This window comes from Gordionus sp. m RMFG-2023, chromosome 3, assembly GCF_954871325.1.
Source record: "Gordionus sp. m RMFG-2023 chromosome 3, tfGorSpeb1-WG-v2, whole genome shotgun sequence".
Taxonomy (NCBI): Eukaryota; Metazoa; Nematomorpha; class Gordioida; order Chordodea; family Parachordodidae; genus Gordionus; species Gordionus sp. m RMFG-2023.
Window position 1 is genome coordinate 28,827,648 of NC_088777.1, and position 12,262 is coordinate 28,839,909.

The window sequence follows — 12,262 nt, forward strand, 5'->3', positions numbered from 1 at the left end:
TAATCTTCTAATTCAGTAAATAGAGGAAATTATATTGAATTAATTTATTTGCTGGCGGAAAATTTTTTACTATTGAAACATCATTTAGAAAATAGTACAATTTTTATTGGACTATCAAGCGATATTCAAAATTAATAAATTCCATTTCATATGTCTTACACAAAATTTTTTTTAATGAATTACAAAAAACGGAATTTATATCAATAATATTAGATGACAACAGATATCAATAATAAATATCAACTGGCTATAGTTCTTCGATATGTTTTTAATAACGGGACATTGTATGAATGATTTATTGAATTTTTTGATGTTACTATGCATCGAGATGCTAATTCTTTATCAAAATTTGTCATTAAATTCTTGAACGATAAAAAAATTATAAAATTAATAGGTCAAAGTTACAATGGCACTGCTATTATGTCAGGCGGTCAATCTTTCATCACTTTATATTCATTGCTTTGCCCATAAGTTAAATCTTATATTATCAAATTCTTGCAGCAAAATTAAAGAATATAAGGTTTTTTTGCAACTTTATCTGGTTTAGTCAGTTTTTTAGTACATCATCTAAGCGAACAGCTGAATTTTATAAATATCTCAAAAAAAGATTACCTCGAGTAGCCCCAACGAGATGGGAAAACAATCAATTGTCGGCTGGTTCAAACAGTTTTAAATCTTTTGAAGGATCTAGTCGTTTTTTTTGAAAGTATGATTGTTGGAGAATCTGATATTGTTTGGGATAATGATGATTTCCCAAAATATTTATTAGATAATTTAAACGACACCTATTCTCAATTTTCCGTTACACAAGCTGGAAATTGAATTAAAGGTAGTGTTTCGGGACGATGAATTTAGATAGAAAAAGAATGTTAATGAAATACTTAAATTTTTAATATGCACCGATTTGATGAAAAGTTTTAAAGAGTTTTTTTAAATGATGCAAATTCATCTTAACTTTGGCTTCAACAATAGCAAGTGCAGGACAGAGTTTTTCATCTTTAAAAAGAATGAATCAATTGCAGAAGATAGGATGAGCCAAAATCGATTATCGAATCTATCTTTAATTTCGATTGCAAAAAAATTATTAAAAAATTTAAAATCTAGCGATAACTTTTATAATGCAGTACTTGATAATTTTACTCAAAAACAAAGACGAATACCACTAATTTATAAATCTTAATGTTTTTATGGTTTGAGTTTAACTAAAATAAAAATAAAATTTTTTTTTGATTGCTTCCCTGGTAGTAAACTTGACGTTTCATCACTGAGCTCAACAGATTTAATCTATGAGCCCCTAATTTATGTGGCTTATTATTAATAAAAACCAAAAGAAACTTACCCAACTTGAGGCGGGTGGGGCTGTATTTTATATTTAGCTTAGGAAATAAATAATCATCCTAATATTTTAATTATATTTATATAAAACATTTTTGTTATATTAAAAGCTAAGGAGTCTTACCAAATTATTAATACTAATAATAACTTGCTTCAATGGCAATCTCTGTTCGAAAGGCTGATGAATCTATTGATGAAATTGGCTGCCTGCGGTCTTATTCATTGCGATTTCAACGAATTCAACCTCCTTTTCAACCCTTCAGACTTATCGGACATTGTCATGATCGATTTTCCTCAAATAGTGTCTCTCGACCACCCGAACGCCAAAGAGTATGTTTTTAATTTTATTTATTTAATAGGAAAGAGGAGATCTGAGATATGTGATTTCCCTCAAATAGTGTTTCGGTCATCCCAATAAACTTTTTAAATATATAATCTTATAATAAACATGCTAAATTATTTGAACCAGGTATTTTGAAAGAGATGTTGGAGGTGTCCTCAATTTTTTTCGTCGTAAACTGGGTTTAACTTTCGAAACCTTCCCGACTTTTCAAGATGTTATCACAATGTCATCCACCCAAACTGAATCCCATCAACATAACATTAAAATAGCAGCGGAAAAAAGTATCGAACAAGGTATAAAATAAGGGAACACTAGGGGTGGAAATAGACTAAAAATGAATATTCTAAAAACCTATTGTTATTTTTACTTTTGCCAAATTGATTTGATCAAAATAATGAATAGGTTATCCTATATCATATTAGAACCCTGGACTACAATTTTTTCCTCAAATAATTTTTGAAAGCAAAATTCATCACATTAAAGATACTTCAAGATTCAATGATACGTTAAAAAAGCAGTATTTAAATCAAAATGAACGCTATTAATGTTCAAGAAATCACAATAGTCGTCATTTAGATAATATTTGGTTACACCTTTGACAATAATGACGTCTTTAATTCTTTTAGGCGAGTTCGGAACAAAGTTTCATACTTTTCTTATAACCCCGACATTTTCTATTAGATTTAAATAAGGCAACATTTTATCACGCGATACTTTATCATGCGACAGTTGAACACGCGACACTTTATCATGATGTACTTAAGACTTAAATTTAAAAGTTAAATTTTGATAATATCTGATTTTTTGACTTTTCCGTTTAAATTTCGATATTGAAAAAATTTAAATTAATTTTTTTATATTTTTTTATTGAAAAAAAACTAGTATTTTAATTTTCATAAGTATAATTTTTTTAACTTAATTATCATCTTATATAAGGAAACAGGAGACATAAGCAATAACAGTAATTTCAATTTATACTTTTTATTAGTAAGTAACTATAAATCAATATATCACGAGTAAAAAATATAAATTATTTATAAAATATTTAATTGCATGAAATATTGGCAAAAGATTTTAAAAATGTTAAAGAATCCGATAGTCCATAATTCGAAACACATATCTGAAATCGTTTTTTATATCTTCATCATTCTTCGAAAGGTGCAGTGTTGTCCCCATTATGACTTGAAGATATAGGGCCTTATGTTTTTTGCATATCTTTTTGAATCCCATCTAAATATTTCCAAAACGTTGGGTTAGAACATTGGTATAATGATTGAATTCCATAATGCCACCATTCAACACAATTTATTGTTCGTGCGACACCTTCTAGCATCGAATTGTGTTTGTTCCATAATCTCACATTATAGAGAGGAGCTGCAAAATTATTTTGTTGCCTTATAAATATATAAATTTAGAACAAAAAATATATTATTTTACTGGGATTTCTACGTCATCGAAATAAGCTCAGATGAGCCATTCAATTCTTCAAATATTTCTGCCAAAGTATCTAATGAATTTCCAACATCATCCTCTGGGACATATGCAAAGGCTGATAAACACCTGCTATACAATCGAAATATCAGTAGACTCATACATTTCTTTTAATCCCAAATCATTTATTTTTCTAATAACGCTCTGTTTTAGATGAAATAATATCCAAGGATATCTGCGAGTAGGTACCATCACATATCCATATATTTGATCTTGATCCTTCGATTAGTTCGTTCGAGCTCAACATCATAATTATCATTCCCAGGTCAGGAATCAAAGTTGAGCATATTCCTGTAACATTCCGGATATATGAAAGTAAGATCCGTCGGGATTGGAAGCAATATAATGGTTGAGCTTGATTTTTTATGCCGTTATATAAAGGGGTGGCATATTTGGCATAACCATCAATGTCATAATTTAATAATTTATTTGCGTGGACCAGCGAAGGACTAGAATACCCACGTAATTTTGATTTCATCTCTGATATAGTTTTCTATTAGATTTGCAAAAGTCATCTTCATGAGTATGATCAAGAGGACTTCTTAAAATATCATTAAATTTTATTGTTATAAAAGAATTGCATTTTTGAGATTTATTTTTGGCGCACCTCCAGCATATTGATTTATTTTTATTTGTTTTAAATTTCGTATATTCATAATTTGATATAAGAGGGTAGGTTTATTATTTGATGTAAATCCTAATTCTAACATTATAATTAATAAAAATATATTCTATTATATATAATAATATAGAAAATTGAGCTATACATAGAGAAAAAAATATTATTATATTTATGGATAATTATTAAAAATTATTAATCTTTGTGAAAAAACGATAGCCTTTTATATCAATAGGTAAATATATTTTTTCAAGAATTTTAAGAGATAAGAATTTTTTTTTTGTTAATAATAAACATAACAAAAACACCACACTGAAATTTTCTTATTTATAATTTTTAAGTGTCGCATGATAAAGTGATTTCAAATCAGCTGGGCTGACGTTGAATTCGAGATTATTTATATGTCTGGCAAATTTAAATAAAATGATAACTATAGAATTACAAAATTGACTTTGAAGATCTAAAAATATGCCGATATTTCTGTAGTTTGTATGTTATTATTTATATTTTCTTAATAAACCCTCCCATACTTTGCGCCAGTTGAACGTGTGTTTAGCACGGCGAAAGCTTTGTTGAGTACTAAGCGCTCTTGTTTATCCGATCAAAATTTTAAAAATCATTTATTGGTAAAAATAAATAAAATTTTTTTACAAAAATAACACTGTGTGACAAATTTCGACTTGATTTTTTGGGAGAAAATAAAATAAACATATTTTAAGACAGTTTTTTATGCATATTCTAAACCCGCTGTCAGTTTTTTTCTAGCACATCAGGTTTTTTTTATTTATTTTAGGTTAAAGTAGCCAAAAAGGTCATTTTTAGCACTTTTTGAAGGTTTATACTTCGGTTCTAATGATTCCTACAACTAAAAAAATATCTTAATTTTTGCAGCAAACCTTCCTTATTATTATTATACATTTTTTTTTATAAAATCCTTACTCAATTTTTAAACAACCTATATTTTTTAAATTTATCTTTATTTATAAAATATTTTTTAATATAGCTTACATTTAATATATTTATTTATTGTGGCTATCGTTCTCTTCGCTACACTGCACACGGTACGATTTTCAAACAATTTATTTTAAATGAAATAGTAATATTTCTCATATTTTAATAAATATATTATGCTAAGCTAACCTATCTTATATTTTACTTTTAATTAACCTTTTATCGGTCCGTTGTCCCACCCCCTCCTTCATTATTATATAGGATTTAACTTGTAATATACAATAAATTTATTGAATTTAAAACAAATTAAACAATAACATAAAATTTATCGAATTTAAAAACATTTAATGGTAAATCTAAATATATTTCCGCGAATATGAAGTTGATGATTTATCTTCAAAAAAGATACTCCAGCAGTAGTCCGCCAACATATATATACGATTCTTGCCGTGATAAAACTTTCCGAGATTTTCTATCTATTGATGGAACCGCTCCCCCATTTCTTCTGACACAGCACCTAAGTTTTCAGAAAAAAAATCTTTATGGGAATGAAGAAAATGGATTTTGAGGGACATTCGGCACCCATTTCCTTATAATTTGTTAATAGGTCATCAATTTTCTTACGATAGTCGGCTGATTTATGATTGCCAAGGAACGATCTGCATATCCATTTAAAAGATTCCCATGCTTTTAATTCAATGAGTAACAATTCATCTTCAAAAAAACTGTCCTTCATGAGTTTTCTTATTTGGGGGCCCACTAAAATCCCCTCTTTTATTTTTGCTTGGGAAAGCTTGGGGAAAAAATTTCTAAGGTATATCGTGGGGCTCTCGGACAATTTTTTGATAAAATTTTGATTAGTCCTATTTTATGTGCAACGGAGGCAACAAAATCTTATTTTTAGAAACAAGCGGGATATTTACGCGATTTTTTTCAAGAACGTTGGGACAATTCTCCCATTCAGATACTGTATAATGTTTTAGAGTTTCTCTGGAATTCCAGAGACAAAGAAAACACGAATGCTTGGTGTAGCCTAACTGAAGGCCTGTCAGGATTGCGATCATTTTGAGATCGCAGCATATCTTAAATTCGTAAATGGAATAATTTATTTTGACAATAAATATTTCATATGATTCATTTAACTGGTTGGAATAGGCGATGGGAATTGATGGCTTAGAATTTCCGTTTTGAAGTAAAACTGCTTTCAAGCTGTTTTTGCTTGAATAGATGGATGAACAAGCGCAAATCATCGGGCACCAATTCAATATTAAGTTGTAAAAAAAGTTGACCTAGATTGTTGGAATAGTATAAAAAATTTTCGTAAGAGAATAAATTTCTAAACGATACTCCACGGAATCGGTATGAAGTTCGAACTCCATTTTTTAAAATCATTAAGCCTTGAGGCTAAAAATTCGGACTTTCTTTTTGAATTCTGGTTATGTCATTTAGTTGCTCTTGTGACATAAATGACGAATCTTCTTCGGGATGATACTCAAGATCAATATTGTCATTGTCCTGGCAACGTAATTTTTCCAGCTGCGAACTATCAAAAAAGGAACTGTTGTATGCATATTATATTTTACCGGATAAACAACCGACAAAATTTCAGGATAACGAATTTTCTTCTTATTATTTTTGTTAAACCCAAATGTACTAATCGAGCAAAAATAACAATCCCACGAATGATTTCTTGCTACGTGCCAAAATGCAGGTTTCGAATAAGGCAAATATGACTGTTTTCCATTTACCCATGAATTAAAAGAATTATAACATGTTTTACATATGTAATTAGGGGCAAATGGTTTATCCAAATCGCAGAGTGGAATATTGTAATAAATTTCATAAATCCTTTGAATGATTGGAGAAATTGGACATTTTTGTGTGGGCAATATATAGCCCGCACAGATGTAACAAAATTTAGAGACACATTTTAAACAAGGGGACCTCGGCATTAATTTTTTGTAGAATATTATATAAGGATGGAATTTGAATAATATTTAAAATCCAATTTAAAAAAAAATTAATGAAAGAAATTTAATGTTTATGAAAAATTAAGCGCGAAAAAAATAATTCTTCTCCTTTCTTCCTAGTTCCTACTCGTTATTTGGCATTATTATTTATTGCCCATACTACGGGTTCAAGGAACTCCATTGGAAAATCATATATTTTGATATAAATTGATTAAAAAAACAAATATTCTTAAATACATCTAAAAAAGATAAATATTAATAAAAAATATGAAAAAATTACCAATTAATGAATTTTGCTTCAAAAATGCTCAATTCAAAAAGATTACAAATTAAAAAAGTGGGTACAGATATCTGATTTTGATATAAATTTATCATAAATGCATAAAATATTACTAAATACAACTAAAAAAGATAAATATTACCTTAATTTTGCTTTAAAAATGCTTTATGCAGAGAAAATTCAATAAAAGTGTACAAAATAAAAAGTTTGTATCTGTACCGACTTTTTTAATTTATAGATTTTGGTTGAATTTTTATGGCATAGAATACTTTTGAAACATAATTAGAATTAATATATAATCTTGAGCATATATATTTGAAGCAAAATTATATAAAATTTATCTTCTAAAGTTAATAATTTTGATAGTAATTTAAATTGAAAACTTAATACCCCCAAAACAAAATTCTTTACCATTTTTCTCAAAAACTAATCGATAAAAAATTATAAAAATTAGTAAATTTATAAAGAATAATAAGTTTAACACTATCACCAATTTTCAGGGATTTTTATTCGATACTTTTTTTAAATATATCCATATAAAGACCTAAATTTTACCATTTTTGAGATTTCGAAAAAGTTGTCTTTATACAGTAATATTTTTAAAACTTGACGTGTAGGGAAAATTTGGAAAACGGATTCGAACTCAGCGTCAAATTCTGCACCAAAACTTGTTTTTATTTTCATATCCCATTTTTCTTGTCACACAGTGTAATATTTTATTTTTATATAATTTATGGGTAAGCGGAAAATAAGTTATTTTAAAAAGATATTTTCTTATAATATATTATTTTTCAAAGTTGTTAATGTCATATCTTTTTAAATATACTTTAAAAAAAGTATCGGTATCTGTTTCAGATATATTCTGATATACTTTTTATCTTAAAAATAAAAATATTTGAGTCCAAATTTTAAATAAATATATAAAAATATTAAGACTTATATAATAAAAATATAGATATGAAATATTAAAACTTATACAAAAAAAAGATAAATATTCATTAAATATTATTTTTTCCCCATTTAAATCTATAGATATGAGTTCAAGATGTGAAGGATATTTTTATCATATGACGCCCATTAATTAAAAAACAATACCATTGTTGCACAAAATTATTTTAAGCAAATAAATTTATTTAGAATTTTATAGATAATCCGCTAACCTTTAATGAATAAATTATAAGTTAAATGTAAAAAAATTTTTAAAAAAAATAAATGCTCGTTAAATATGTATTTAAGAACGATTGACATTATTTTATTTTCAAAAATGTTGTTTACGTATTTCTTTCATAATAAGAGTTTCTGTTCGAGAACAACGGCGAACCCTGTATATAAGTATGATAAAAATTGTATCTATCTACCGATACATTTTGAAAATTATATCTGTATTTCGATTCTTCTTTTAGAAGATGTATCAGTAGATGGATCCATTTTAGCCGATGTATCTATATCTAGATCCATTTAAAAGGTATTTTTTGGCAACTGTTTTTTTGCACTATTTTTATTTCAACATATATAGGAAAAATTTTACAGATTATATTTAATTTTTTAAGTAACGAGCAATGCGTTGCTTTTTTAATAACCAGTAACACTCGTTTCCTTTTTTCACAAGGTAGCGATTATCTAATATTCCCTTTTTCGGATGCAACGAGTAACGCGTTCCTCTCTTGGAGTAACGTTTACAGCACTAGATTTAATAAATAATATAAAATCCTTGGATATTTGACTTAAGAAGAATAATTATAAAAATAAGCTATTTTACCTATTTTAACCCCAAATATCCCCAAAAATATAAGTTTTAGAAGGCTACAATTTTGGCGGAGCCTTAGTTACTTTGGTCTTAGGTTAGGCGAAAATCAAATTAATGTATTCAATGAATCCTAATTATATTCTATTTATACGTTTTAATTTTAAATTATTATTCTCAAATTTTCATTCACGCACTTTTTAATACGAATTCTGAAAATTTCAATTTGAATTTAATTATTTTATTGGTTTCTAATATTTTAAAAACCGAAGAATATATTCGTTTAAAAATGAATTAAAATATTTGATTCGGTTCTGGTAAAAAAATTTGAAGTTTTTTTCGAATATTCTAAAAGTAAAAACTCAATTTCTGAAAACAGTTACTAGAAAACCAAATCATATATTATATATTATATTGATAAATAATAATATTTTTTACATGATAAGTAAAATTTAAATTACACCTCAAAATTTTATTTAAAATTAATTTTTAAAAAAATTTGTACATATAAGAAACATTGTCTAAAAACTTGAGAAAAGCATGGAGGTCATTCGAATTAAATTTATAATTTAAATTCCAAAAAACGAATCTTATGGAAAAGGGTAAAAATTAGAGCACGTTTAAGGTCTTGCCAATATTTACCAAGAATGAATAACCATTTTATATTAACCTATAAAAACAAATTATATAAAATTTGTTTGTATTTTAACCCATTCAAACACATTTCCTCTTAATTAAATCTTTTATTTTTTAAAAAAATTCATCATCGGGAATTATCCAACTTAAAAATAACAAAAAATCCTATTTTATTTATTATTCAAATTTATTTGCGGAATAAAATGGCAAGTGGTACGATATATTTAACCCTGATTCATAATTTTCTATAATAAATAATGATATAGAAGAGGTTGGGAATTACATTTAATATTATAGGGTAAATTATTTTAAAAAAAACAAACAATTAAAATAAAATAACAATATGTTTTTTTATTTTTGCACAACCCTCAAAAAATAAATGACAATCAAATATATAATATATAACAAAACAGATTTAAAAAATACATACGGTAATTTTTTTGCATTTACTATATAATTTAATTTTTTTTATAAAATAGAGTTTAATATTTTTTTCAAATGTTTAATATACGACAAATTTTATCTAGTAATACAAATTCATTTACATTAAATCCTGATCCTGTTTTATCTAATTCAAATTCAATACCTAATATTACAAATAATTTCCATATGATCAATTCTTCCTCTGTAAGTGGTGATTCTATTACTGATCCAACATCGGCTATTCCAAGAAGAAAATATACTAACTGCATTGATTGTTTTAGAGCGCGAATAGAATATTTGCCACCCTATTCGCCGCAACTAAACCCGATAGAAAATTTTTTTGGAGTGTTAAAAAACAAATATAGGTCGATCAATCCCCGACTAAATACTCGAAACGAAATAATTAATAATGTAACATCAATTCTTAATGAATTTACTATTCCTTTTGATTTTTCAAATTATTATAATAAAATGCATCAATTTTTGGAGATTGATCGAGGACAACCAATGAATTAGTAAATTTATAAAAATATAATTTATATTGAAATATATTTTAAAGGAATTTAGAAAAAGAAAAAACGAAAATTAAAATATCCAATTTTTAATGTATTTTTTAAATCTGTTTTGTTATATATTATATATTTGATTGTCATTTATTTTTTGAGGGTTGTGCAAAAATAAAAAAACATATTGTTATTTTATTTTAATTGTTTGTTTTTTTTTAAATAATTTACCCTATATTTATGTACGATGAGATATCTATTTTTAATTTATTCTTTTCCAAAAATTTAAAATTAATTTATGAAAGACATGAAAGAAGAATCAACAAGTCTTATGGATAGGTTTTTGACAGATTCTTTACTCGCAAAAGCAACAAATACATTATCTGATAATGATTTTGATTCTGAAAAAGATCCATACGAACTTATTAGATTAGAGCCTATACTAGAAATAGCTTTCGGTCCTGAAGATAGCTATGGAATTTTGGGGGATGATGGTGGTAATGATAATAATAATAGGTACATGCGTGTGTTCAAAAAAAGGGAGCGAATATTAGTAGATTTGCCCTCATGGAAGAGCGAAGAATACAATATAAATTATGATAAAGGAGGTTCAGATTCAGTTGATACCGACATTGCTACCAAATGCTTAGAGAGTTTAAGGCTTGGAAGGCAAAAAAACCATGATAACGAAACTCAATCGATTATTAGTAATGAGAATTCGGAAATTTCTTCTAAAAATTTAGCCGATACTACTGTATCCACCATTTTGGAAGACAGGGTCGTAAAGGAAAGAATAAAACGAGAATGTCGCAAGAATTGGAAAAACTCTAAGGCCAGTAAAAGCGAAGGTAATAGTAAAATAGTGGACCAAGGTAGGAGAGACCATTTATTGATTATTAAGGAAGAGCGCAACATGAATATGTATTGATTAAAATTTATATATATGTTTTTCATAAATAATTCTTATAATAATTTAGGTGCGTCTAAAATGAACTATTATATGAATGTTATACTAATCATTTCATTCAGTTCAAATATAGTGAGAACTTGGGAAATTGTTTATTATAATATTATGATTATTATCTATTAGATTCAATTAACCAACATTATATGGTAAAAAAAAATATGGTATCTTTAAGTAATTTTATATATTACAGTGTTTTAAAATATGATATCTCTTTTTTGCAATGGTTTAATCCTTAAATTTTAAGCAGAGTTTGAAATGTCCTTCATAAAAATATCAGAGATTTTTTGAAGGAAGATTTTTTTGATCAAATTTTAACTAAAATATCAAATCTTTTTTGTAAAAAATCTTTTATAAATAATTGATTTTTTGATGAAATCACAAATTTTTTAAAAATAATTTTGATCTTTAAAAAATCTTTAAGAATATTTTACATCTAATACTAATCGCTTAACAATCATAAATATTCAATTTTATAATTGGGTTTGAAAGGAATAGGAGGTATAGTAAACCATATTATAATTTTGGATCAGTGAACACTGGCTCTTACTATATAGGGCTGCTTAAAGGCAACTTTAAATTTAGGGTTGCTAAGCAGCCCTCCTCTATACGCCAATGTTTAAATTGTATGTATAAGTGTGCATATTGAGAATAATGTCATCAGGATTGGGCAGTATGCGAATATGTATTTAAACTGAATCTAGGAATTTGGTTAAATGATCTGTTCTCATAATATCTATTGAAATCTAGATGAAAAGTAGAATATGGAAATAACTTCCCTCTTTCTAGTAAAAAATTTGTTTTCACTTTTTTTTCAATTTTAAATTGTAAAACCTTGTATGATTTTCATCTATTTCTATAAAAATCTATCATGTTTTCTTTCCAAGATGTCACAGATCTATACTTTTTATGCTATTTACTATAAAGTATCAAAGCTACATCAATTCTCATATTTTAAGTTTGCCGCTTAGAATTAAAACAGAAATAACGCTAAAATAATCCT

At 26.5% G+C, this 12,262-nt stretch overlaps 1 protein-coding gene across 1 annotated transcript in view; it reads left to right on the forward strand.

The window, feature by feature from the left end:
* Positions 1-11,397, forward strand: part of LOC135927299 (uncharacterized) — a 56,490-nt gene extending 45,093 nt beyond the window's left edge. Inside the window, exons 6-9 of the mRNA XM_065463267.1 lie at positions 1,446-1,665; positions 1,805-1,971; positions 10,601-11,216; positions 11,273-11,397. Coding sequence (XP_065319339.1) covers positions 1,446-1,665; positions 1,805-1,971; positions 10,601-11,216; positions 11,273-11,282 — 1,013 coding nt within the window. The 3' untranslated portion in view covers positions 11,283-11,397. The remainder of the gene's footprint in view (positions 1-1,445; positions 1,666-1,804; positions 1,972-10,600; positions 11,217-11,272) is intronic.
* Positions 11,398-12,262: the final 865 nt, after the last annotated feature.